This window comes from Chelmon rostratus, chromosome 24 (genome assembly GCF_017976325.1).
Source record: "Chelmon rostratus isolate fCheRos1 chromosome 24, fCheRos1.pri, whole genome shotgun sequence".
In the NCBI taxonomy this organism is placed as follows: domain Eukaryota; kingdom Metazoa; phylum Chordata; class Actinopteri; order Chaetodontiformes; family Chaetodontidae; genus Chelmon; species Chelmon rostratus.
The window spans coordinates 87,199-109,138 of record NC_055681.1 but is presented as its reverse complement, the minus strand read 5'-3'; the positions used below and the strand labels follow the sequence as shown (position 1 = coordinate 109,138).

Here is a 21,940-nt window from a genome sequence, read left to right as displayed (position 1 = left end):
GGTGGCGGATGAGAAGAGGCTCTGTGTTTCAGCGTTTATCTCAGCGCAGAAGAAGAAAAGCTGCAGTGTTTTCTCCTGGATGACCCAGAAACAAAGCGAGCTCAGACTCAGACAATCAGCTTCAGTCTAAAGAGAAACAAAGAGCAGAGGAGGTCAGCGGCCACAGAGGAGGTTCACAGCTCAGCCACAGAGGCTGCTTTCAAACGCCTCGTTTGTTTTCCTTCGTCAGGCCACTCTCATGAAACATTCATCTCCATCGGCCGCTCGGCCGCTCGGCCAGCCTCCTCTGAGGAAAGGTGAGGACTTAAAGTGGACCGTCAGCTTATAAAATGCTGAAGACAAATAAAAAGTGGAGCAAACAAATGGAGCTTCCACATGATTCAACAGTGTTTTATTAAATGTGAAATGTTCAATGCAGACACATTCATATTTATATTTCATTCTGTCAGTGAGTTTAATCAGTTTGTGACTCATCAGAGGGCAAACACACATCAACAGAAAGATATTATTCATGTTGGATAGAAACACTGAGACAAACAGTGACGCTGCTCTGTGATTGGCTCAATCCTGAGCAATGTAAACAGCATTATAATAATAATAACAACTATTAATTATTATTATTAATCAGTTCAACTCTTCTTCAGCACTCACAGACACTGACTCAGCCCCACAATACACACCCGGAGAAAACTATTCTTAGATTTATACTTGACTTCAGTCTGAAGATTGTTTCCCACAGCGTGCTGGGCCTGGCACAGCTGAGCACTCCCAAATACACCGGTGCATTCTGTAGGTCTGACCCAAACCCCGAACCCCCACCCTAACTGATCATTCATGCAGAGTTCACCACAGGCCAGAGGGAAGGCCACCTACGTCCAGTCCAGACGTAGACTTCTTCGACTGCTTAGAGAGAAGATCATTTCCTGGTCAATGTAAGGTTTATCAATAACTTCACGATTCCCAAATGGAAAAGGAGACGATCATGGATGGCTTCACTTTTTAATCTCACCTGGAGACTCGTTTTTATAGCTCGTAGCTTCACAGCTACCTTTTATTCACATTCAGTTTCTTACTGTGTGACTATCAGCAGCCTGCTTGTTCTCGTTAGGCACTTCATAAACACCTGTTGTTGAGGTGGTTCTAAAATGATAATTGTAATATTTGTTGGGAGTAGTGGTAGTAGTGGTAGTAGTATTATGTGAAAGTCAGCTAATCTGCCCGTTAAGTTGTTTGAAACAAAGATCAAGTTAAAAACATTCATGTGTATCTGAAACAGTTTTAACAGCACTCAGACCAATCATGGAGGAGGATGTCGGTGAAATCCTCATCTGTGATTGGCTGTTCCTCTCTGATCATACATGTGATGAACCATGTGCTTTTCTCTCACACTTCAGTCAGTAACAGAGGCTGTACTTAGAATCGCTGCAGGCGAGTGCAGTATGCAGTGTGTACTACATGCAACATAATGTTTTTCATAGCAGTATGCAGTGTGTACTACATGCAACATGCAACATAATGTTTTTCATAGCAGTGTGCAATGTGTACTACAGGCAGCGTGTGCAACATGCTGTGTATTGTTTGTCATAGTAGTAAGCATTGAGTACTATATGCTGTGTACTGTTTTGCAGGATGAAGCTGTTAAATGGATGTATTTTGCAGGGTGGATGTATTGCAGTATTTCCCAGGATAAATTGTTAAATTGATGTATTTGCAGTATTTTGCAGTATGAAGCTGTTAAATGGATGTATTTTGCAGTATTTCCTAGGGTGAAGCTGTTAAATGGATGTATTTTGCAGTATGAGATGTTAAATGGATGTGTTTTGCAGGGTGAAGCTGTTAAATGGATGTATTTTGCAGTATGAAGCTGTTAAATGGATGTATTTTGCAGGATGAAGCTGTTAAATTGATGTATTTTGCAGTATAAGGCTGTTAAATTGATGTATTTCGCAGTATAAGGCTGTTAAATGGATGTATTTTGCAGTATTTTGCAGGGTGAAGCTGTTAAATGGATGTATTTGCAGTATTTTGCAGGGTGAAGCTGTTAAATGGATGTATTTGCAGTATAAGGCTGTTAAATGGATGTATTTGCAGTATTTTGCAGTATGAAGCCGTTAAATGGATGTATTTTGCAGTATAAGGCTGTTAAATTGATGTATTTTGCAGTATTTCGCAGTATAAGGCTGTTAAATGGATGTATTTTGCAGTATTTTGCAGTATAAGGCTGTTAAATGGATGTATTTTGCAGTATTTCGCAGTATAAGGCTGTTAAATGGATGTATTTTGCAGTATTTTGCAGGATGAAGCTGTTAAATTGATGTATTTTGCAGGGTGAAGCTGTTAAATGGATGTATTTGCAGTATTTTGCAGTATGAAGCTGTTAAATGGATGTATTTGCAGTATTTTGCAGGGTGAAGCTGTTAAATGGATGTATTTGCAGTATTTTGCAGTATGAAGCTGTTAAATGGATGTATTTGCAGTATTTCGTAGTTTGAAGTTGTTAAATGGATGTATTTTGCAGTATTTCACAGTATAAGGCGGTTAAATGGATGTATTTTGCAGTATTTCACAGTATAAGGCTGTTAAATTGATGTATTTTTGCAGTATTTCGTAGGGTGAAGCTGTTAAATGGATGTATTTACAGTATTTTGCAGGATGAAGCTGTTAAATTGATGTATTTTGCAGTATTTTGCAGGGTGAAGCTGTTAAATTGATGTATTTTGCAGGGTGAAGCTGTTAAATGGATGTATTTGCAGTATTTCGTAGGGTGAAGCTGTTAAATGGATGTATTTACAGTATTTTGCAGTATGAAGCTGTTAAATGGATGTATTTGCAGTATTTCGTAGGGTGAAGCTGTTAAATGGATGTATTTGCAGTATTTTGCAGTATGAAGCTGTTAAATGGATGTATTTGCAGTATTTTGCAGTATAAGGCTGTTAAATTGATGTATTTTGCAGTATTTCGCAGTATAAGGCTGTTAAATTGATGTATTTTGCAGTATTTCGCAGTATAAGGCTGTTAAATTGATGTATTTTGCAGGATGAAGTTGTTAAATGGATGTATTTTGCAGTATTTTGCAGGATGAAGCTGTTAAATGGATGTATTTTGCAGTATTTTGCAGTATAAGGCTGTTAAATGGATGTATTTTGCAGTATTTCGCAGTATAAGGCTGTTAAATGGATGTATTTTGCAGTATTTCGCAGTATAAGGCTGTTAAATGGATGTATTTTGCAGTATTTCTACACAGTCTTCCTCACCTCAGAACATGTAAGAAGTGAACTGAGTGATGAAAGAGAATCTGAAAAATGTAAAAGACTTCCTGCTGTTGGTCCAACGCTTTGCATTGTGGGTCACGTTAGGTGAGATGGACCGGTCTGATCCAGTCTGGAGATTTTCCAGGTATTTTAACACGTCTCTGCTGGTAGTTTCGCCCATTGATCTTCAGCGATGAGCTCCAACTCTTTCAGGTTGGGGGTTCTCCTTCCATCACCCTGATCTTTAGCTCCCTCCACAGACTCTGGCTGGGCCCCCGCCAAACGTTCATGTTTTTGTCCGCTAACCGTTCCTTCACCGCGTTCGCTGCGTGTTTTGTTGTCATGCTGAAATGTCCGAGGCCAAGTTTCTCTGCAGACTGCCTCGTTGTTGAGATATATTGCTCTATTTTCATGGTGCCGTTTACTGTGATTAGGTTTCCTGGTCCATTGGCTGACCCCCCCCCCCCCAATATTTACTATTGTTTGAGGTGGTGTTGTTTCTTAATGTTTACTGTTGTTTAGGGTGTTGTTTCTTAATGTTTACTGTTGTTTAGGGTGTTCTTTCTTAATGTTTACTGTTGTTTAGGGTGTTGTTTATTAATGTTGTTTGGGATGTTGCATATTCATGTCTATTGGTGTTTGGGGTGTTTTTTTTAGCAATGTTGACTGTTTTTTGGAGTATGCTGAAAAGCAGTTTAATGCGTGAGTTTTACTGTCCAACAGATACTCAAAGTTTAGCTTCTTCAGTGGGTGAGAACAAACGAAAAGACCAAACCAGGAAACCAGCCAAGTTTTACGAAAATCAGTCATCTTTACTTTCTGAAAAAATTAGCTGCAACTCAAACTGACAGAAGAACTGAAACGTTCCTTTAAAAAGACGTCGACACTGATACTGATGCATGTTCACAGTAATACAGACAGAACTGGCAGAACTTAGTTTTTGTCTCCACCTGGTGGGAGAATAAAGAACGACCGTCAGATAACATGGAATTAATAATAATAATATGAGAGTTAAGAGCTTCTCTCTCTGGATGTTTCATAACGAGATGTTTAATTAGTGCCGTGACTTTAAAGTGAGCACAGATGAAGCAGCAACTTCATCTGTGCTCCAGTGTTTAATGTGAGTGATGTCAGCACTCTGCCAGCTGCTGATTGGTCCAGAGACAGCAGGTGAGTGGGGCTGACAGGTGAGACGCAGCTGCGATGATAAATGAAACCTTCGTTCATAATTCAGCAGCTTCGGTTTGTCTCTTTGAACTCTGGCAGACGACGGGAAGGTGAGTCTGTTTCTGTTGAGATGAATTCACGAAGTGTTTCTATTTTCTGATTCACGCTGAAAGTTTCTGTTTGTTTTCTGATGTCATGAATATTTCTGTCTGTTTCTATTGAAATCTACTGACTGTTTCTGGGTTTTTCTCAGGCTTAGAGAAAAAAAAGCTCACATCCCGTTATGAGATACCCGTCCCAGTGCAGTTCTGTTTGTCCTGGTTTCTATAATAACAGAAGCTAATTTGATGTTAATTTATGTCGTTAATTAGTTGTTGTGTTATTTTTACAGGAGTCCAGGTGCATCGAGCTGTTTGTGTTTTCAGATAACTCGTCATGGATCTGGACAGCATCGGTACGCTCGTCTCGTCTGCTTCGACTGTTTGACTCGTTAATATCAGATTTACTGTGTAAAACTACCTTTTAATAGGTACTGTGTGGTGAAGGTACTTTTTAAACCTCGTGTATGAACAGTGAAATATTCAGGATACATTTTTAAAATGAAAAGTATTTTTAGTTCTTAGTTATTAGTGCAAGTGATTCAGGAGTAAAGTGATCAGATAACATACATGAATACGTACATGCTTTCATATGATGATACACATGTTTTATTGATCGTTTTATTGATCTTGATTTGTTGTTTCCTTCAGAGGGACTGAATGAAATCCGTTCGTCCGTCTACAGAGTCTCAATGAAGCTTCTGTCTCTGCAGAAACTCTGTCGCTGTGAGTCCTCCGCCTGCTTATTATTACACTCTGTATCGCTTATATCAGAGTATATTCTCAACTACGTTAATGTTAGAATACTTCTTCATCAATGGAGACACTTCATCATTATTCTGGTGTTTGCTTTTACAGTTGATGGTGTCACATTACTTTAATTTATAATACTTTGCTGCCACTAATCACACGTGAGACGGTACCACACTGTTAGTTTAAGAACAATGCTGGTCACGGGTACTGCGTGTATTTATACTGCTTCCATTGTACTTTTGACTTCGATATCCAACGAGTCTTGTATTGTTGACCTGAAGGACAACACACATAATCTTTTTGATCTGATGCCACGTTCAGTATTCACTAAATGAAGATATTACAGTTTAATTAAGGTGTGTGTGTGTGTGTGTGTGTGCGTGTGTCTGTGTGCGTGTGTCTGTGTGCGTGTGTCTGTGTGTGTGTGCGTGTGTCTGTGTGCGTGTGTGTGTGTGTGTGCGTGTGTCTGTGTGCGTGTGTGTGTGTGTGGGTGTGTGGGTGTGTGTGTGGTGTGTGTGTGCGTGTGGGTGTGTGTGGGTGTGTGTGGTGTGTGTGGTGTGTGTGGTGTGTGTGTGTGTGGTCAGTGGACGTCGTGTCTGTTCGACACATCACGGCAGCTCTCGACTCGGCGGATGGGGCTAAGCTGCGGCAGGAAGTGGGGCTGAACAGACAGGAAGTGATCCAGACTCTGAACAGGATGTTCCACAGCATCTCACAGGAAGTGCCGGGTCATGTGACTGCGGAGGCTCCAGAGGAGACCTGCGGTCTGGTGTTCAGACTGTACGACCGGTCAGAGTCGACACATTATACACTGTAAATATTATCGAGTATAAGAACACATAGAATACTGTGTATAAATACATGTGATACCTGCAGAGGTTTCACTCAGCAGCAGATTCGGGCGTCAGACTCGGAGCACGCTCAGTGTTTCACTTCACATGATTCACATCGACAGCAGCGAGCTGAGAAGCTGCCGGAGCTCCAGGTTCAGCTCTGCTTCTTGGTAAAGTCAGCCACAGCCTCCAAGTAGTCCAGGTACAAGCAAACACAGCAATCAGAGCCCCCCCCCCTCAGCAGCTCCTAACCCCATGCAGTCAGTCCTCTTGTTCTCCAGCACAGCGGCGCTCAGTCGGGGGCTTGTGATTATCCTGACGCCTGCATGGCGCCTCTCATCCTGGACAACAAACCAGAGTCTGGCTCCAGGGGGGGGCCAGGTTTCCCTTTTCTGGGCACCATTCATAGCAGATTCAACCTTCGATGGGGAGGTGCCCACCTCCCTGCTGTCTCCTGCAGTCCACGATCAGCTGGTAGTGCCCCCCCCTCCTCTCTGCAGGCTGTCTCGAGGCGCGGGATGGTCACTAAACTTAACGATGGCATTGGAGCTGTTTGGCAACGTCTGTATGCAAACTGAGGGGGGGCCCAGGGTCTCAGGTGGGGAGGAGCAGATGTGGGTTTTGATGAGTCGCTCGAAGGACTTCACGGTGACAGATGTCAGACCAGCAGGAGGCCACAGGGATGATGGTGGGGACCAAAGACCGACTCAGGGGGAGGCTGAAGATGTTGGTGAACACCTCTGCCAGAGGATCAGCACACCCCCCTGAGAACCTGGCCTGGGATTCTGCGCGGGCCCAGAGTTTCTTTCGGGGCCTTTTCCCACTCTGTCTGAGCATGCGTTGTGCCCCAGTTCAGCTTTTAAAGGATCTGGATCGTCAAAAACTGCTTCAGGTTCATCTTCATCAAAACATCACTGCAGCTTCGTCATGCGACTGTGACAGGAAGCGTCTTCATCGTCGTGTCTGTGTTCCCTCACAGTAACAACAGCACCACCATGAGGCCAAACAGGGAAGCTCAGCATGACCTGCTGCCACCTGAACCTGTCGTCCTGTAAATAAAACATGTCTACATCTGTGTACATCTACACTCTTCAGATATTTGTACATGTTCAGTATCTGTGTGTGATTCAGGACTCAGGCGGGCCGAGTGTCAGCTGCTTCTCTCCAAACTGCTCTCATCGCTCTGTCTGCTGAAACCCTGCTGCTAAAATACAGAGGTGAGGACCTGTCTGTCTGTCTGCCTGCCTGTCTGTCTGTCTGCCTGTCTGTCTGTCTGTCTGTCTGTCTGCTGAAACCCTGCTGCTAAAATACAGAGGTGAGGACCTGTCTGTCTGTCTGCCTGCCTGCCTGCCTGTCTGTCTGCCTGTCTGTCTGTCTGTCTGTCTGTCTGCCTGTCTGTCTGTCTGTCTCTCTGTCTGCCTGTCTGTCTGTCTGTCTGTCTGTCTGTCTGCTGAAACCCTGCTGCTAAAATACAGAGGTGAGGACCTGTCTGTCTGCCTGTCTGTCTGTCTGTCTGCTGAAACCCTGCTGCTAAAATACAGAGGTGAGGACCTGTCTGTCTGTCTGCCTGCCTGTCTGTCTGCCTGTCTGTCTGTCTGTCTGTCTGTCTGCTGAAACCCTGCTGCTAAAATACAGAGGTGAGGACCTGTCTGTCTGTCTGCCTGTCTGCCTGTCTGCCTGCCTGTCTGTCTGTCTGTCTGTCTGTCTGCCTGCCTGCCTGTCTGTCTGTCTGCCTGTCTGCCTGCCTGCCTGTCTGTCTGTCTGTCTCTCTCTCTTTACTTTCATCATCACTTTTTGTAAACAAATCAGAACCACCAGCTGTGTCTGACCTTTCAGAATAAAACACGCTGGTCGTGTCAGTTGTGATGTAGACGATGTTTCTTTCAGAATAAAATACTCTGATGCTCTGACCTGCAGCTCTGGTGAGTGTTGCAGAGAACAGTTCAGGATCAGTCAGCAGATCTGGACTCAGATCATTACTGAAGGACCTCAGCCAGGTAAAACCAGTAAACAGGTACATTTCCCAGCATGCTCCTCTCCTCCCTCTCTCTCTGTAATGTATGTGTGTGTGTGTGCTCAGGTTCCCGCAGCAGTACAGGAAGGAGGAGTTTTTGGTGGCCTGGAGGCAGCAGTCAAGTCATGTTTTAACGGGGTGAGAACACAGACGAACTCAGCTGCAGGTGATTGGTAGTCATCACGGCGACGCCCTGATTCTGTGTGTTTACAGGTATTGACCCCAACGGCGAGTGTAGAGCATGTGTTGTCATGGCTGCAGAGCGAGCCCCGTCTGTTGCTGTGGTTACCCACTCTGTATCGCCTGTCCGTCACTCATAACGTCAGTCACAACGTCCGCTGCCACACCTGCAAGACCCTCCCCATCACCGGGCTCAGGTGACCCATCGTCTTCCATTCTGGGGCTAAAACAGTGACTTTAAAAGTTACCCTGAAAAATAAATACAGATATTTTTTTCATTTTATTTGGATATAGTTTGTATTTTGAGTCAAGTCAAACCAGTGATGGATGTCAGGTGTGTGTGTTCAGGTATCGGTGTATGAAGTGTGTGAACGTGCACGTGTGTCAGAGCTGCTTTCTGACAGACAGACAGACGAGGAAACATAAAACTCATCACCCAGTGCTGGAGTTCTGCACACAGGTAACTACACACAGGTAATAACGCACAGGTAACTACGCACAGGTAACTACGCACAGGTAACTACGCACAGGTAACTACACACAGGTAATAAAACACAGGTAATAACACACAGGTAACTACACACAGGTAATAACACACAGGTAGTAACACACAGGTAACTACGCACAGGTAATAACACACAGGTAATAACACACAGGTAACAGCTGAAAGATAACAACAAACAGGTAACAAAACACAGGTAGCGACAGACTAGTAACAACAAACAGGTTAACAAAGTATAGGCAAAAAAAGACAGGTAACAACATACAGGTAACTCCACAGGTAGACAGACAGGTACACAGATAAGAACAGACAGACTTTTTAACCTTTCAGATTTACTTTTTAATCTTCTTCTAATCTCAGTTTGTGTCTGTCAGCCCACCTGGAGAGAGTCTCTGTCCTCGTTAGTGCACAGCGCCCGTCACGCCCTATTACCACGGCGACATACTCAGAGAGAGGCTGACAACAGGAGGGTCATGATGTGGGCAGGGCCAGGAGAGAACAGGTGAGCCAGGTGTGACTTGAAAGACACCAGACATCAAAGGTTGTTTGTTTTTCAACAGAAAATATCTTTAAGTAAACAGACGTGTTACCTTTACGTACAATTACTCTCTCGTTAAAGACCTTTTTTGTAATTAAAGTCTTTGTTCCTTAGAGCTCCGCCTCCCTCTGATCCCTCAACACAACTGGCCACCTCAGCTGTCAGTCACAGTCCCTGCTCTGACAGAAACGTTTCCCGTGGCGCCTCGGTGCGACCTCCTCCCTGCTCATATTCCTCTAAAGCTCTGCAGACCGACGAGGAGACGCCGCCTCAGCAGGTGACCTCTGATGACGTCACGAGGGGTCAGATTCCCCAGTGACAGCTGCTCATTACATGTAACATGTGTCGTAATACATTCTTTTTAATTATTCTCTTTATAATAACACATGTGGAGGTTTATAATAATGTTTGCTGTTGTTGATCAGCGGAAGGAGTCAACTCTGCTGACTGAAGTCAGAAACCTGCAGAGAGACAAATGGTGAGGAACCAGAATCAACCAATCACAGACTGGTCTGCAGTTACAGGTCGTCAACCTGTGCTGTGTTTGTCTTCAGGTTGTTGGAGCAGCAGCTGCAGGCCTGGCGAGTCACTGTCCAATCAGAGCAGGGCATGCTGGAGGACAGGTGCTCTGAGATGGAGGTTACTATGGAAACGATGAGAGAGCACAACCTCTGTCTTCAGGGCATGCTGACACAGGTAAACACACACAGGTCACCTGACTGGGCAGGTGAGTAGCTCTGGAATATATTATAATAATAATAAAAATCTAACTATAAATATTACTGTAAACATGAATATAAAGACACATTTAAAAATAACTGGAAGCATGAATATTAATATCAGTGTAAATATAAATGTCAAGAAAACTGGCGCCCTTCGGACAGGGAGAGAAGCCCCGTTGCTAAGGCGACCAAGGAAACAGGTGATCAGCTGTGCTGTTCTCCAGACACGGCGGGCAGACTGTCCCGTTAGAGGAATGTGTTGATGGCGACCTGAAGATGCTCACAACGTGAGCTGGGGAACATCACACACATTCTTATTGCCTGAAGAATGACCATGATTGGGCATGAACCAGATGTAGCGCTCCCAGCTAGCATAAAGGACTGATCACAGGAAGCGTCCCTCACGGTCACGGGTGGCATCAGGCAGCGTTCACACTGTGTTTACAACCTCTGTTCTCCTCGACCGAGCGTCCTCCAGACGGCTTCCCTTCAAATACGACGTTTTTCCTTTACATGTAGTAAACTGATGTGATGTGTGACTTTAAAGGTCAGTGATTGGCTGTTAGTGAAATGCATGTTGGGAGTCAGAGGTGACTTTTTCAACTCTCCTCATTCAGGCTCTGAACAAGATGGAGGCGCGACAACACGCCGACAAAAGGCCACAAAGCGATGACACGGAGAGAGAAAACACCACACCAACACCTGACACACAGAGAAACACAGAAGATGAGGAAGATGAGGAAGAGAAGGACGAAGAAGTGCTGCTGCAGACAGACGAGGAGGAGTGGAGCTCGGAAGAACAACAAACTCCATCGCCCACAATGCAAGACACACCTGGGTCACATGACCTCCACTGTGAGTCCACAGGTGACAGGTGTCTTTGTCATCCAATAGAACAACAGAATGGAGCAGAGGGGGCGGGGTCACAGGAAGAGAACTGTCTGTCAGAAGAAGAGGACTGTGGGACATGTCGTCCAGAGGAGCTGCTGCAGGAAACGGTGGACAGACTGAAGACAGTGATGGAGACAGACAGGTGGAGAGAGAGACCAACAGGTGAGTCAGTGATGTGGAGGGAAACATATCACACAGAACACATGGATGATTTACCGTAAAATAAAGATGAACACGTAAAAATCATGATGACTGAAATATGACCGCCAGAACAAGAAGAAGACGAAACTCGAACCAAATCAAAAGAAAACAGGAAATGAACAGACTCGTATTTCAGTTTTGGTAAATTCAGCAGCGGTAAATCAAAAATAATCAACTCTGTGTCGGCGCTGCAGACTCGTTCAGCTTAGACGCCAAGACTTTCAGCGTGCACAGGAAGGAACGTTTTTAAGCTGTGAACACTGAAACGATCCACCAGGAGAGTTTATCACAGGGAGCGAACAGAGCAAGACCTGAACAGTCCAGCACAGCTCGACTGAACTCGGGTTCCTCTCTCAGGAGAACTCAGGTTCTCTTCACCGTGCAGCGGAAATGAGGCAGAACTGCACAAACGGCTGGAGGTGTTTATGTGAGGTGTCGCGGTTACCATGGTTACGTGCAAGTTTACAGTCGGTCACTCTCAGGTCTGAGGCTGGTTTTCACTAACTGTCTGCGGGAAACCTTAAGTTCACATGTCATAAAGTTCTGACAACATTCTCATGCTTTCAATTTTCTGTTTCTAGGTGACAGGAAGAGGGCGGAGCTTCTGGAGGCAGCAGACCAGGTGGGAGACTCAATACACCACCTGGTGGACACTGTGAGAACAAACACAGATGACCAGGTGACTCATTCTCAGGTTATAAAAGCTGTTTATTCAACATGAACTTATTGGTATTTAAATTAACATGAGTGTAAAGGTACAAAAGTTCTTATATCAACAACATGAGACATTAACAATCAAACAGCAGTACCTGAAGAAAAGGTACCAGAGGCCATCTCACCTGACACACAAACTTCAGGTGTGTTTAGTGTTGTAGGAACATACAGCTGCCGACATTCTCATAAAATGATTTCATCAAATTCAAGTTTCATTTTCCATTTGTGTGCACGGAATTTTTTCAGACCTTTAAATTCAATTCTTGTGATTTACGAGAAAATTTCCACAGTGGGGCCGTTTGTCTCCGAGCTAACGGACAGAATGACGCACACTCCTCTAAACAGCAGAACGGACTCGCGTAACGTTCTCCGACTAAAGAACCATCAGCTACACGTTCTGCTGCTCGAGTGCCGAATGACACCTGAACACGCCTGCTGATTGGTCAGCTGTTGGCTTTCACACCTGACTGCTTCCACCGATCTCAGAAAAGCTTTTGGGTCGTGACTCAGGACCGCCCACCTTTTGGTTGTGAACTAAAAACCGTCCGTTCAGACTGGCTTCACGTCGTGTTTACGATTTCAATATTTATACTAACTTATCATCCTCGTCATCATCACTTACTCATTTCATTTGAATGTTAGAATCGATAATTTATTTTTTTTTACTGCTTTTATTACAATTCTTTTGCTGTTTGCTTGTTTTTGTATGTTTTAGCCTCTAAATCCATTGTTCACTGATTAGTAATTCCATTTATTAAACTTAATACGTGAATAAAGTTTGATATTAATTTTCACGATGTGTGAGAATAAAATTTGAAAATTTATTTTCAGTTCACAACAAACCACAGACCCTGGATCAGCGGTGAACACAACTGTCAAATTGAATTATTTTAGAGAACAAAATTACTTACACTTCCATCATGTCTTACATTTAAATCTTCACTGTTCCAATTATTGTTTTGTTTTAATGTTCATGTTTGAAACTGTAATTACTTACAAAATGGTAAAAACTGGCCTAAAAATGTCAATGTTCTCACCATGAAAGAGAAATTATAAAATTGGTAAAGAAATGAGATTAGTGTTTTCTTTTTAAACATTAAGTTTTCTCATTTGCACACACAAATGTAAAATGACACTTTCAGAGTGATTTCATTTTAAAACTGACATCGATACACTTCCACACAGAGTCCAGCAACCTCGTTTATGAACTGACACTAATCCAGTTTTTACGCAGACTTTAATCTTCATTCATGTTCAGATCCACCAGGTTTAATCATCAGATCAATATTTATGGATAATTTCACGTCCTGACATCTGTGTGACAAGTGTGACAACTTCTACTGTCTGAATTTAGAAAACGAGGCTGTTACCTCAACAGGTATCCTGCTCCTATACAGGTATCCTGCTGCAGGACAGGTATCCTGCTCCTATACAGGTATCCTGCTGCAGGACAGGTATCCTGCTCCTGAACACGTATACTGCTGTCAAGCAGGTAGCATGCTATCGAACGGGGATCCTGCAGTCTGAACAGGGATCTGGCGCCTGGACAGGCATTCTGCTACATGAACAGGTATTCTGCCACCTGGACAAATATTCTGCAACCTGACAAGGTATCCTGCTACCTTCGACTCCTCTCGCAGCCCCGCCCCCTCCGGGCCCTGCCCCGGCGGGGTGAGGGAGGGTGAGGTGGGCCTGTTGAGTCAGGGACTTTCCTGCTGGGTCCTGCCCGTCGCAGGCCTTCTCTCCTGGGTTGCGGAGGCGTGGCCTGAGCCCTGGTTCTTCTCTTGGAAGGGGGGGGACGTGTCCTCTCCCTCCTCCCCCCTCTCCCCCTCTCTGTCCTGCTGTGGGGTGAAGGAGGTGGGGCTTGAGACGTCTTGCCCCGCCTCCTGACTGTGTCTTGTTTGTCAGACTGTGCCGAGCCCCTACTGAGCGTGCTCAGGAGGAAACTGTTGGCGTGGCTGAAGGCGGTGTCTGATGACCTTTGACCTTTGACCCTGGAGGACCCTGCTGTCCCCTCCCCCGGCAGCCTGTCAGTGTTCAGGTCTGGACTCAGACTTCTGAACAGCTGACGGACGCAGGGTGGTGGCAGGCTGGAGCCGCAGCGCCACAGGAAGCCTTTGGGTGGGTTCTTCAGGATTCGATTGCTGCTGGGATCGTAGAACCTCACAGGAAGTCGTTTGTATTTGACCTTTAGCCCCTGCTGATCCAGCGGACGCCTCTTCTTCCTGCAGCGTTTGGGGGCAGAGCCTGGTGCAGGTGTGTAGGTGGGGGCGGGGCCTGAGGGGGAGCAGAGCAGGTAGACCAGAGAGGTTCGAGGCTGCAGAGGTGTGATGATGTTTGAGTACGACGGTGGGAGGTAGTGCCACATCTGCACATCAGGAGTCCTCTCCGCAGCATCCTGATTGTCTGTAGGGACACCAGCGGGAGGGGCTTCTGTATCTGCTTGACGGACAGCTGGGACAACCAATCGGACGGTCTGAGTGCTGTGGCTGACTTTGACCACCTGAAGAAACAAAAAGAGGTGACATTTTTCTACCAGCAGAAAATGACTGCAGATACTGAAACCTATCCGTCATTCTCACCTGACACCTGGACGCCACTCTGAAGGCCCGCCTCTTTCTTCTCCTCCTTGTTTTGTATGCCGAGTCATCTTCATCACAGTCCAATAGAGGCAGGACGCCACTGTCTGGCTCCACCCCCTCGTTCTCACCACACCCCTTCTTATTTTGGCTCCTCCTACCATACCTGCCAGTGATGACATCAGCAGAAAAACAGTTCAGTGATTTCATATGAAATCTATTGGATATAGTTTATGTTCATGTACTACAGTACATGTAGACTAGTTATTACAGTAAGATTACACAAAGTATATTTAAAAATATATGTTGTATCATAATACGAGCATGTTTGTCAAGTATGAAAGTTCTACATGTCAGTGTGTGACAGAATGAGCCTGTATGTCGGTCCATGTGTTACAGCATGTATTACCACACCTGTTAACAGCAGTGTGTGTATTTGTATTTAGTCTATCAATGATATATTGTCTGTAACAGTACAGGTGAAGGTAATACCTGGCCAGAGACTCGCTGTCGAAGTAGCAGATGAATCTCTGCTGTCTGAACTGTTGGACCAGTTTGTCCACCTTCTCCTCATCCTCCTGTTCAATCTGGGCCCAGGTCTTCCCCCTGAAGGATTCTGGGATATGTGCCGGGGCTGGCAGGACCTCCTCTATCGGCAGAGTCCAAAAGCCCTCGACCTGCCTGGCTCCGCCACCTGCTTGCCGCTTGCTGTGCAGGGCTGAGTCAAGCTGGTACGAGTACACCTGGTCCGCCAGGTCCACCTGAATGTCCATCAGACGGCTGAGGTCCTGCTCCACCACCTTGCTTACCTGGACAGGTGTTTGTGAGGGCGGCGTGTCACTGAGTGTTTGTCCTCGCTGTAAAACCACCTGGAGAGAAACGTTCCAGCTTTACAACAAACAGAAAACAATAGCATCTCCCAAGCTGGTGCTCACTAACTGTTACCTGTACCGGTGAGTCCCAGTCATCGCTCTGTGTTTCCATGGAGACAGGAAGGCTGAAGTGGAAGCTCTCTGTCTCCTCCTGCTGGCAGGTAGTGGTACTGATGCCATAACAACACATCTGGATGACCTGATGTACAACATAAATGTAACACACGTGATGTGAAGCACATTCTTACTTCACATGAACGCAGCTGCAAACAGCTGGAGATAAACAACAACACAGACTGGAAACGACAGACAAACCTCCTCGATGGTCTGGTCCAGGGGGTCGGTATGGTCAGAAGAGAAGGCCTCCTCTTTATGAGCCTCTCTCCTCTCCCTCTGCCAGCTCAGCCAGGGCCTCGGGTCTGAGGAGGCCCAGGGGCCTGGGTCTGGACAGGGGCCCGGACTTGGACAGGGCCGCAGCTCTGAAAGGGGCTTGAAGCCGGGGTCTGGACCCATGTGCGGCGGTGACGATGAGGAGTCGCTGGTTTTCCTCCTGTTCGTCTTCCTGTGGGCCTTCCTGTGGACAGGGGGTGTGGCCTCCGTGTGTGGAGGCTGGGCCTGCGATGTGCTTGTGTGTCTTGTGGTGACAATTCCTCCTTCCTCCTGCTCTCTGATTGGTGCAGACCCAATCTCCTGAATACCCCCCTTTGCGAGTCCCACACCAGATTGGCTGCGTGTGTGGTCGTCTTTCTGCCGATTGCCCAGCTGACAGGAGGCGTCGTCAGAGCTGGGCAGGCGCTCCCGGGTTCCCAGGGACCGGCTGTCGTTGTCAGAGTAACAGAGTTCATCGAGCTCCTCCCTCGGCGATGGAGGGGCAGAGACGGACGGGAGGTCAGCGTGAGATGGTCTGATGGAGTCACAAACATGTCAACATGTCAAGCATACACAGGTAGATATATAAATATACATAAATATAAATATACATTGTACTGCAGGACAGGTGTTTATGTTAAGATCACGTGGACTCAGGTAACAAACAGGTGTGCTTGTTTTAGCTACCTGATGTTGTCGCAGCAGTGCAGGTGTGCTTGTTTTGGAATTAGAGCTGGCTTTATTGGCCAAGAATGTTCGCACATACAAGGAATTTGAGTCCATTTTAAACCTTGTACTCAATGTTACTTGCATTGGAAAAAAACAGACAATAGATGTACTGTTGGAGTTCGTCAGTGTTGAGGAGGTTGTGGATGTATTTTCAGTAATATAACAACAATATTGTTAATGACGCTGTGGGTAATCGTCTGTAAGAATAACAGACAAAATGTTAAACTGAGAGAAAAAGAAAAATAAAGACGAACAGAAATGAGAATCTATAGTAAACAGGAAGAGAATAAATCATGACAGGCATGTAGATGCACTGTGTGCTATAATGAGTCATGTTTTTATTATTGTTGAGGTTATTGACACATTTCATATTATTACAATACTGAGGATAAATGAAACTGAATCACGATCATCATTATTGATCCAGAAGTACGTTCTTCCAGGGTGAAATATGTGCACCGTTCCTTCATTTCCAGTTCATGATGACAGTCTTCTTGCTGATAGTTAGGGCTACGAGAAGACGTCTACTGTTTGATCTGTCCTGGCTGATTGTTGACGTGTCTCCTCGTCAGCAGAGTGATGGTATTATGGGATGTGTCGGTACAGAAGGACAGACAGTGAGCCTGTGATTTCTTTTTAAAGGTGGTTAATGGGTCAGGTGGTGTGAATACAGCTATCTGGGCTATTCTGTGTGCAGCTTGAACAGATTTCTGAGGAAACACTGTTTGCCTGCTGAAACGGGTTCTATGGAGTATCTTCCATTATCTGAGGTGTAGGTCAGCATTTTTTGTCACGACCGTGTTCATGACCACGTTCTTGCAAATCTGGCTCCAGACGTCGGCGTCAGGTTTGATGGACAGGTCTCATTTCCTGAAGGTGTAGACAGCCTTTGGAAAGGGATGGAAAGGGGAAAGCGGATGCCTTTGATGTGGCCGTTCTGACGAATGGCTGCGGCCAACAGTTCAATCAAACAGCGAATAGGGATGGAAGAAGTGGACGTCCTCACCGAGCTCCCCTGTGCAGAGTGAAGCTGTGTGAGGTTTGTCTGTCGTTGATTACAGTGGCTGAAGTTGAGGTGTGCAGAATCTTGACTCCCCTCAGCCTCGGTGATGATTGTTATGTCCATGTTGAGGAGGGGATTGGAGCAGGAACTAGAGGGTAAGGTTGGGTTTAGGTGTAGGTGGGAGTGAAGCTGGAGCTGAGCTTAAAGAGCAGCGCTAGAACGGACGAGAAATGTTTGTAGAGCTCAGCAGCAGACCCCCAGGTCCTGCTGCTTTGTCATCAGGGATAAGGTTGAGGGCAGCGGACGGCTCATCCTGAAACATGTTCTTCTTCAGTAACTCTTGTCATTATGATTTCTTTACCTCAGTTTTTATAGAGCGCATGAAGCATGAGGGAAATGTGTTGAAGATCTGTGTGAAGGTGGGTGTCAGCTGGTCAGCACAGACTTCAGACAGGAGGGGGCACGCCATCTGGGCCTGACGACTTCCTGGTCTTCTGTTTCCTGTTCACAGACCCTGAGTGCTGATGGGGGGTCAATGGGGCCATGGTTTACTGGTGTTGTGTGCAGAAGGTTTTAGTTTTCCTCACAATGATTAGTGTCAGATGTCACAGTGCAGTCACAGCAGGTCTGTGGTTACAGCTGTGCTCCATCATTTCACCGTCTGAACTTCAGGCTTCACTTTTTGCCTGTAGCTTGGAATGGGAGGGACCAAACCGTGATCAGAGCGCCCCCAAGGCTGCACAGGGGACAGAGCCACATGTGTCCTTTGATACTGTGTAGCACTGGTCTAAGGTGTTACTGTCCCTCGTGGGACACTGTCTGTTGAAGAACAACGAGCAGACAGTCTGGATGTTACCTGGATGGCCAGGTGTTGTAAAGCCTCACTCGTGCAGCCCTGAGGGATCGAAGCACGACCAGAATAAACGAGGAGAACTCCCGCTGTGACTAAAAGGGCTGACAGTTTATGGTCTCTAGGTGAAGGCTGCATGATTTAATCCACACTGTGACATCTGTACACCAACCTTCATTCATGTAGAAGCAGACTCCGCCTCCCCAGGTGTGATCCAAATGCTCCGTTGCACAGTCCACTTGGAAAAGGTGAAAACCAGGCAGGTGTAATGCAGCGCTCTGCCTCCTCTTAATGACGCTCCGGCTGCTCCGCTGCCTCTCCTGCAAATCCCAAACAGAGCTGCTGCTCCTCCCGGCTCGAGGGAAGTGGACAAAAAGTCACCAGTACATTAACCAACGTCTAACTCTTCCTCCCAGCTGTGTTGTATCGAAGAGGGACGGCTCAAAACAGCAGCAGTGAGGTGGCCATCTGCGACGCCGTCTTGGATCTTTACCTGGTGTGGCTGTGTGTGACGTGTTTGTATTCGTTACCTGGGGTCCTTGTAGCGGTGTGGGTGGTGCTGCTGGACGTCCTGCAGGAAGCGTTCCAGCAGGGTCAGTTTAGTTCTGCTACTGCTGGCGGAGGAGGTGGTGCTGGAGCCTCGGGAGGACGCCCGGACAGAATCCAGGTGTCTGAGACTGGACAGGTGCTGAGGAGAGATGGAGGATGTCATCTCTGTGCCATTAATCCTGACTGGACGGCTCAGGTTGTCAGATTCAGGTGTACAAATAACTTCTCTGTTAGGTGTCTGTACCTGGTCCAGGTTGCTGTAGAGGACTCTGCAGTATCCACAGTAACCCTGCCTGGTGGGCTGACACCTGGACGGACCCGGCTGAGACTCCGCCCACATCCTGTCAGACAGGGAGGAAGAAAAAAACCTTTAATCTCTAATCAACACTCAGTATTTAAAGTAAGACGTAAAACTCACCTGAAAAAATGTCCTCAGTCCTTTATTAACACTTAAAACCACAAAACCAGTAACAGCTGAACGGAACAGTCCGATCGGACAATCAATACTCCAAAAATATATAAACAATATTTTAAAATGATTCTGCGTTCATATATTATGATCCCAAAAGTAAAAAATGTTTTACATACAAGAGACTTACAAGAAGCTGAAACGGTTATCAATTAAAATAAAATCAAATATTCTGATCAACCCAAAAAAAAAGCCAATAACTTCAGTTGTTCTTGATGCCTTTGTGATGTTTGACAGACTAAATAAACAATGAATGGAGAACGTAGCTGGCAGGTTAAAATCACAATCAGTGTTGTCATTTCTTAGATTCTGTCAAGGTTGAGTTTGGTTGATCAATCATGAGAACAATAAAATAAACTGACCTGCTCGTCGATTCAACCTTCCTCTGGTCGTCTGAGACACACACACACACACACACACACACACACACACACACACAGTATAGTCAGTGTAGTGAATGAAATATAAAATATATGACACTGTGATGGTGTCTGAGTTCTTACCTTCATCAGAGGAGTCTGACATCCTGCTGCTGACTGTAGATCTGAAACACGTATTACATCCTGTCACGTATAAGCATGATTATCATTGTGTATGTTATTAACAGCTGCAGCTCCTTCAGGTTCAATCAGTGTGTTTTTAAATGTTGAGTCAGATCACAGTTCATATAATTAATATAATAAGACTGCAGATGTTCAAGACAGAATTACCACAGAGAAACTTTTAATGAAAACAGAAAAACCAAACAAACATGGCCGTCTGTTGTCAGAGACGCTCACATCTAAACTTTTCTACATTATTGCATTCTGCCTTCTGTTTGATGTTAAAATGATCACAATGACATTAACACAGAGGAACATTCATCATGTTCATGACGTCTCACCTGGAAGCGGTGCAGTCAGTGAGTTATCCGTCCAATCAGTGCGCTCCATGCTATAACCAACGGTAACCAGGTGAGAGTTTCAGGTTGAGACTCCATGAGCCTGAAGAAAGAAATGGGTGATTGAACAAGGTACATGCTTGTTGATGTTTGTGTCACATTCTGTCAGTTTCTAAAAATCAGCAATAAAAATATAATTAATCCAACAAGCTGACCGATGAAAGAGATTTAATCAGTTCACACAACAATCTATTATTATGTAAGGTCTGTCTATAACAAACACCATCAGCCAATCAATACACCCGAAGTGAACGTGTATCAGTCTGAACAGAATCAGATGGTGTCATTAATTCAAAACTGATATATTGATCAAAATAAACCAGTTTCTAATTAAACATTTCAAATAGTTTAGAGAGCAGAGAGAGCAAAACAAATGACACTATGTTGCTGTGGTGATGCGGCAAAGTTTACAAAGATTTATGTAATTATCCTCGTAATGCATGGAGCTATGAAACGCAGCTTTCTCTCAATATTTTATTGCAAACTTAAAAAAAATGTTAAATTCCCCCCAAAACATACAATTATTCATCCATTCCCAACAAAAAACACAATTATGAGCTTCTCATTGTCCAGCTCATCCATGTTTTCTCCTTGTGTGAGGGGGCTACATAACATCTGGTTATAAATTCCGTCAGGTAAGGTGTACTACATGTACTTATGTCACATACTTCTTAGAAATCTTTCTTTTCTGTCTTTTCAAGATAAGATAAATTCACATTATCATTAAAACAGACTTTGTTTTCTCAAGAAAAAAAATCAATTTGGTTACTGGAGAAAACAAATAATTACAGGCACAACTGTTTTTAGCTTCCTTACTTATTGTCACAATCTGTCCCAGAACTAAATTAAACTGTACACATTAACAAACGGTGACATTTCACATCAAACTTTTTGTTATTTTAAACACATTCAGTGGTGAAAACATTTGAATCTGCACTGATATAAAATATATGAAATAACTTAAAAATAACTTAATTCAATGTCTAATTTATTTAATGAAGTTTAATCAGTACCTGCCCTCGTCTCTCTGACGTAGCCCAATCATAGCACAGGCGCAACTCCGCTGTGATTGGCTGATGCTCCACACAGCGCTCTGATTGGCTGGCAGTGTCAAGCTAACTAGCTGCAGCGCTAACATCTCTAGTTTAAACCCGATTCATAAAAGCCGGGTTAACACCGGGTTAAGGGAGACTCATGGTAACTATGGTGACGCTGCTGACGGTGACGTGTCTCCACCGTTACTGCGGTTGTTAGCGTTAGCAGCCGGCTAGCTGCTAGCATGTTGTTAGCCTGTTAGCTGAGCAGACGTCAGACAGAGAAGGTGATTGGCTGGTTCAGGTGATTGACCCGGGTATTGAATAATCGATAATCGATCCGTTTGATTACCTGCAGCTGTTTGTTTGTTGTTGTTTACTTTCACGCAGATTAAAATCTTCTTCCGCCGCGCGCTGCTGTGCCGCTCTGTTTAGTTTCCGGTCTGACGCTTCTTCTGCTGCTCAATCTCCGGCAGGCGGGAGTTGTCACACAACAGCAGAGTCATGCTGCCGCTGAGAGGTCAGAGAGGGAACTGCATGTAGACGATAGATGAGTTCAAAGTTTATCTTCAGTTTGACGGTTTACACATTAAATCTATTGTTTTACATCGACAGTGACAGTCTGCATGCAGGGTGCCAAATCTAAACATCTTTAAATGTAACTGACATTGGTAAAATAGGT

The 21,940-nt window shown here is 45.1% G+C and overlaps 2 protein-coding genes across 4 annotated transcripts; one reads left to right on the top strand and one right to left on the bottom strand.

The window, feature by feature from the left end:
- Positions 1–4,853: 4,853 nt before the first annotated feature.
- On the top strand, positions 4,854–11,871 carry dytn (dystrotelin). Its single transcript, XM_041966677.1, has 16 exons — positions 4,854–4,872; positions 5,168–5,242; positions 5,854–6,058; positions 6,146–6,272; positions 6,384–6,576; positions 8,020–8,099; positions 8,183–8,254; positions 8,330–8,493; positions 8,645–8,756; positions 9,173–9,300; positions 9,451–9,613; positions 9,762–9,814; positions 9,891–10,032; positions 10,676–10,724; positions 10,953–11,018; positions 11,732–11,871. The coding sequence occupies exons 1-16, from the start codon at positions 4,854–4,856 to the stop codon at positions 11,869–11,871; spliced, it is 1,788 nt and encodes a 595-aa protein (XP_041822611.1).
- Positions 11,847–21,709, bottom strand: zdbf2 (zinc finger, DBF-type containing 2). 3 transcript variants are annotated; one of them, XM_041965887.1, is made up of 11 exons: positions 21,611–21,709; positions 20,168–20,267; positions 19,788–19,847; positions 19,647–19,677; positions 19,060–19,156; positions 18,797–18,954; positions 15,631–16,219; positions 15,389–15,514; positions 14,936–15,312; positions 14,447–14,609; positions 11,847–14,367 (listed from the first exon to the last, which is right to left on the bottom strand). In XM_041965887.1, the coding sequence occupies exons 2-11, from the start codon at positions 20,214–20,216 to the stop codon at positions 13,483–13,485; spliced, it is 2,535 nt and encodes an 844-aa protein (XP_041821821.1). In that variant the 5' UTR covers positions 20,217–20,267; positions 21,611–21,709; the 3' UTR covers positions 11,847–13,482. The 3 variants fall into 3 exon arrangements, with proteins under 3 accessions (XP_041821821.1, XP_041821823.1, XP_041821824.1); XM_041965889.1 differs by having other exon boundaries at positions 15,395–15,514; XM_041965890.1 differs by having other exon boundaries at positions 19,788–19,828; positions 21,611–21,647.
- Between the last annotated feature and the right edge of the window lie 231 nt (positions 21,710–21,940).

Bases quoted from the DNA above. Each gene is read 5' to 3' on its own strand.
- zdbf2 (XM_041965887.1), bottom strand. From the start codon at position 20,216: ATGGAGCGCACTGATTGGACGGATAACTCACTGACTGCACCGCTTCCA. The intron at 15,313-15,388 runs GTAACAGTTAGT...GTTTCTCTCCAG, and splicing joins ACTGGGACTCACCGGTACAG to GTGGTTTTACAGCGAGGACA. The intron at 14,610-14,935 runs GTATTACCTTCA...CATCACTGGCAG, and splicing joins GACAGCGAGTCTCTGGCCAG to GTATGGTAGGAGGAGCCAAA.
- dytn (XM_041966677.1), top strand. The intron at 6,577-8,019 runs GTAGTGCCCCCC...TCTGACCTGCAG, and splicing joins CTGCAGTCCACGATCAGCTG to CTCTGGTGAGTGTTGCAGAG. The intron at 11,019-11,731 runs GTGGGACATGTC...TTCTGTTTCTAG, and splicing joins TCTGTCAGAAGAAGAGGACT to GTGACAGGAAGAGGGCGGAG.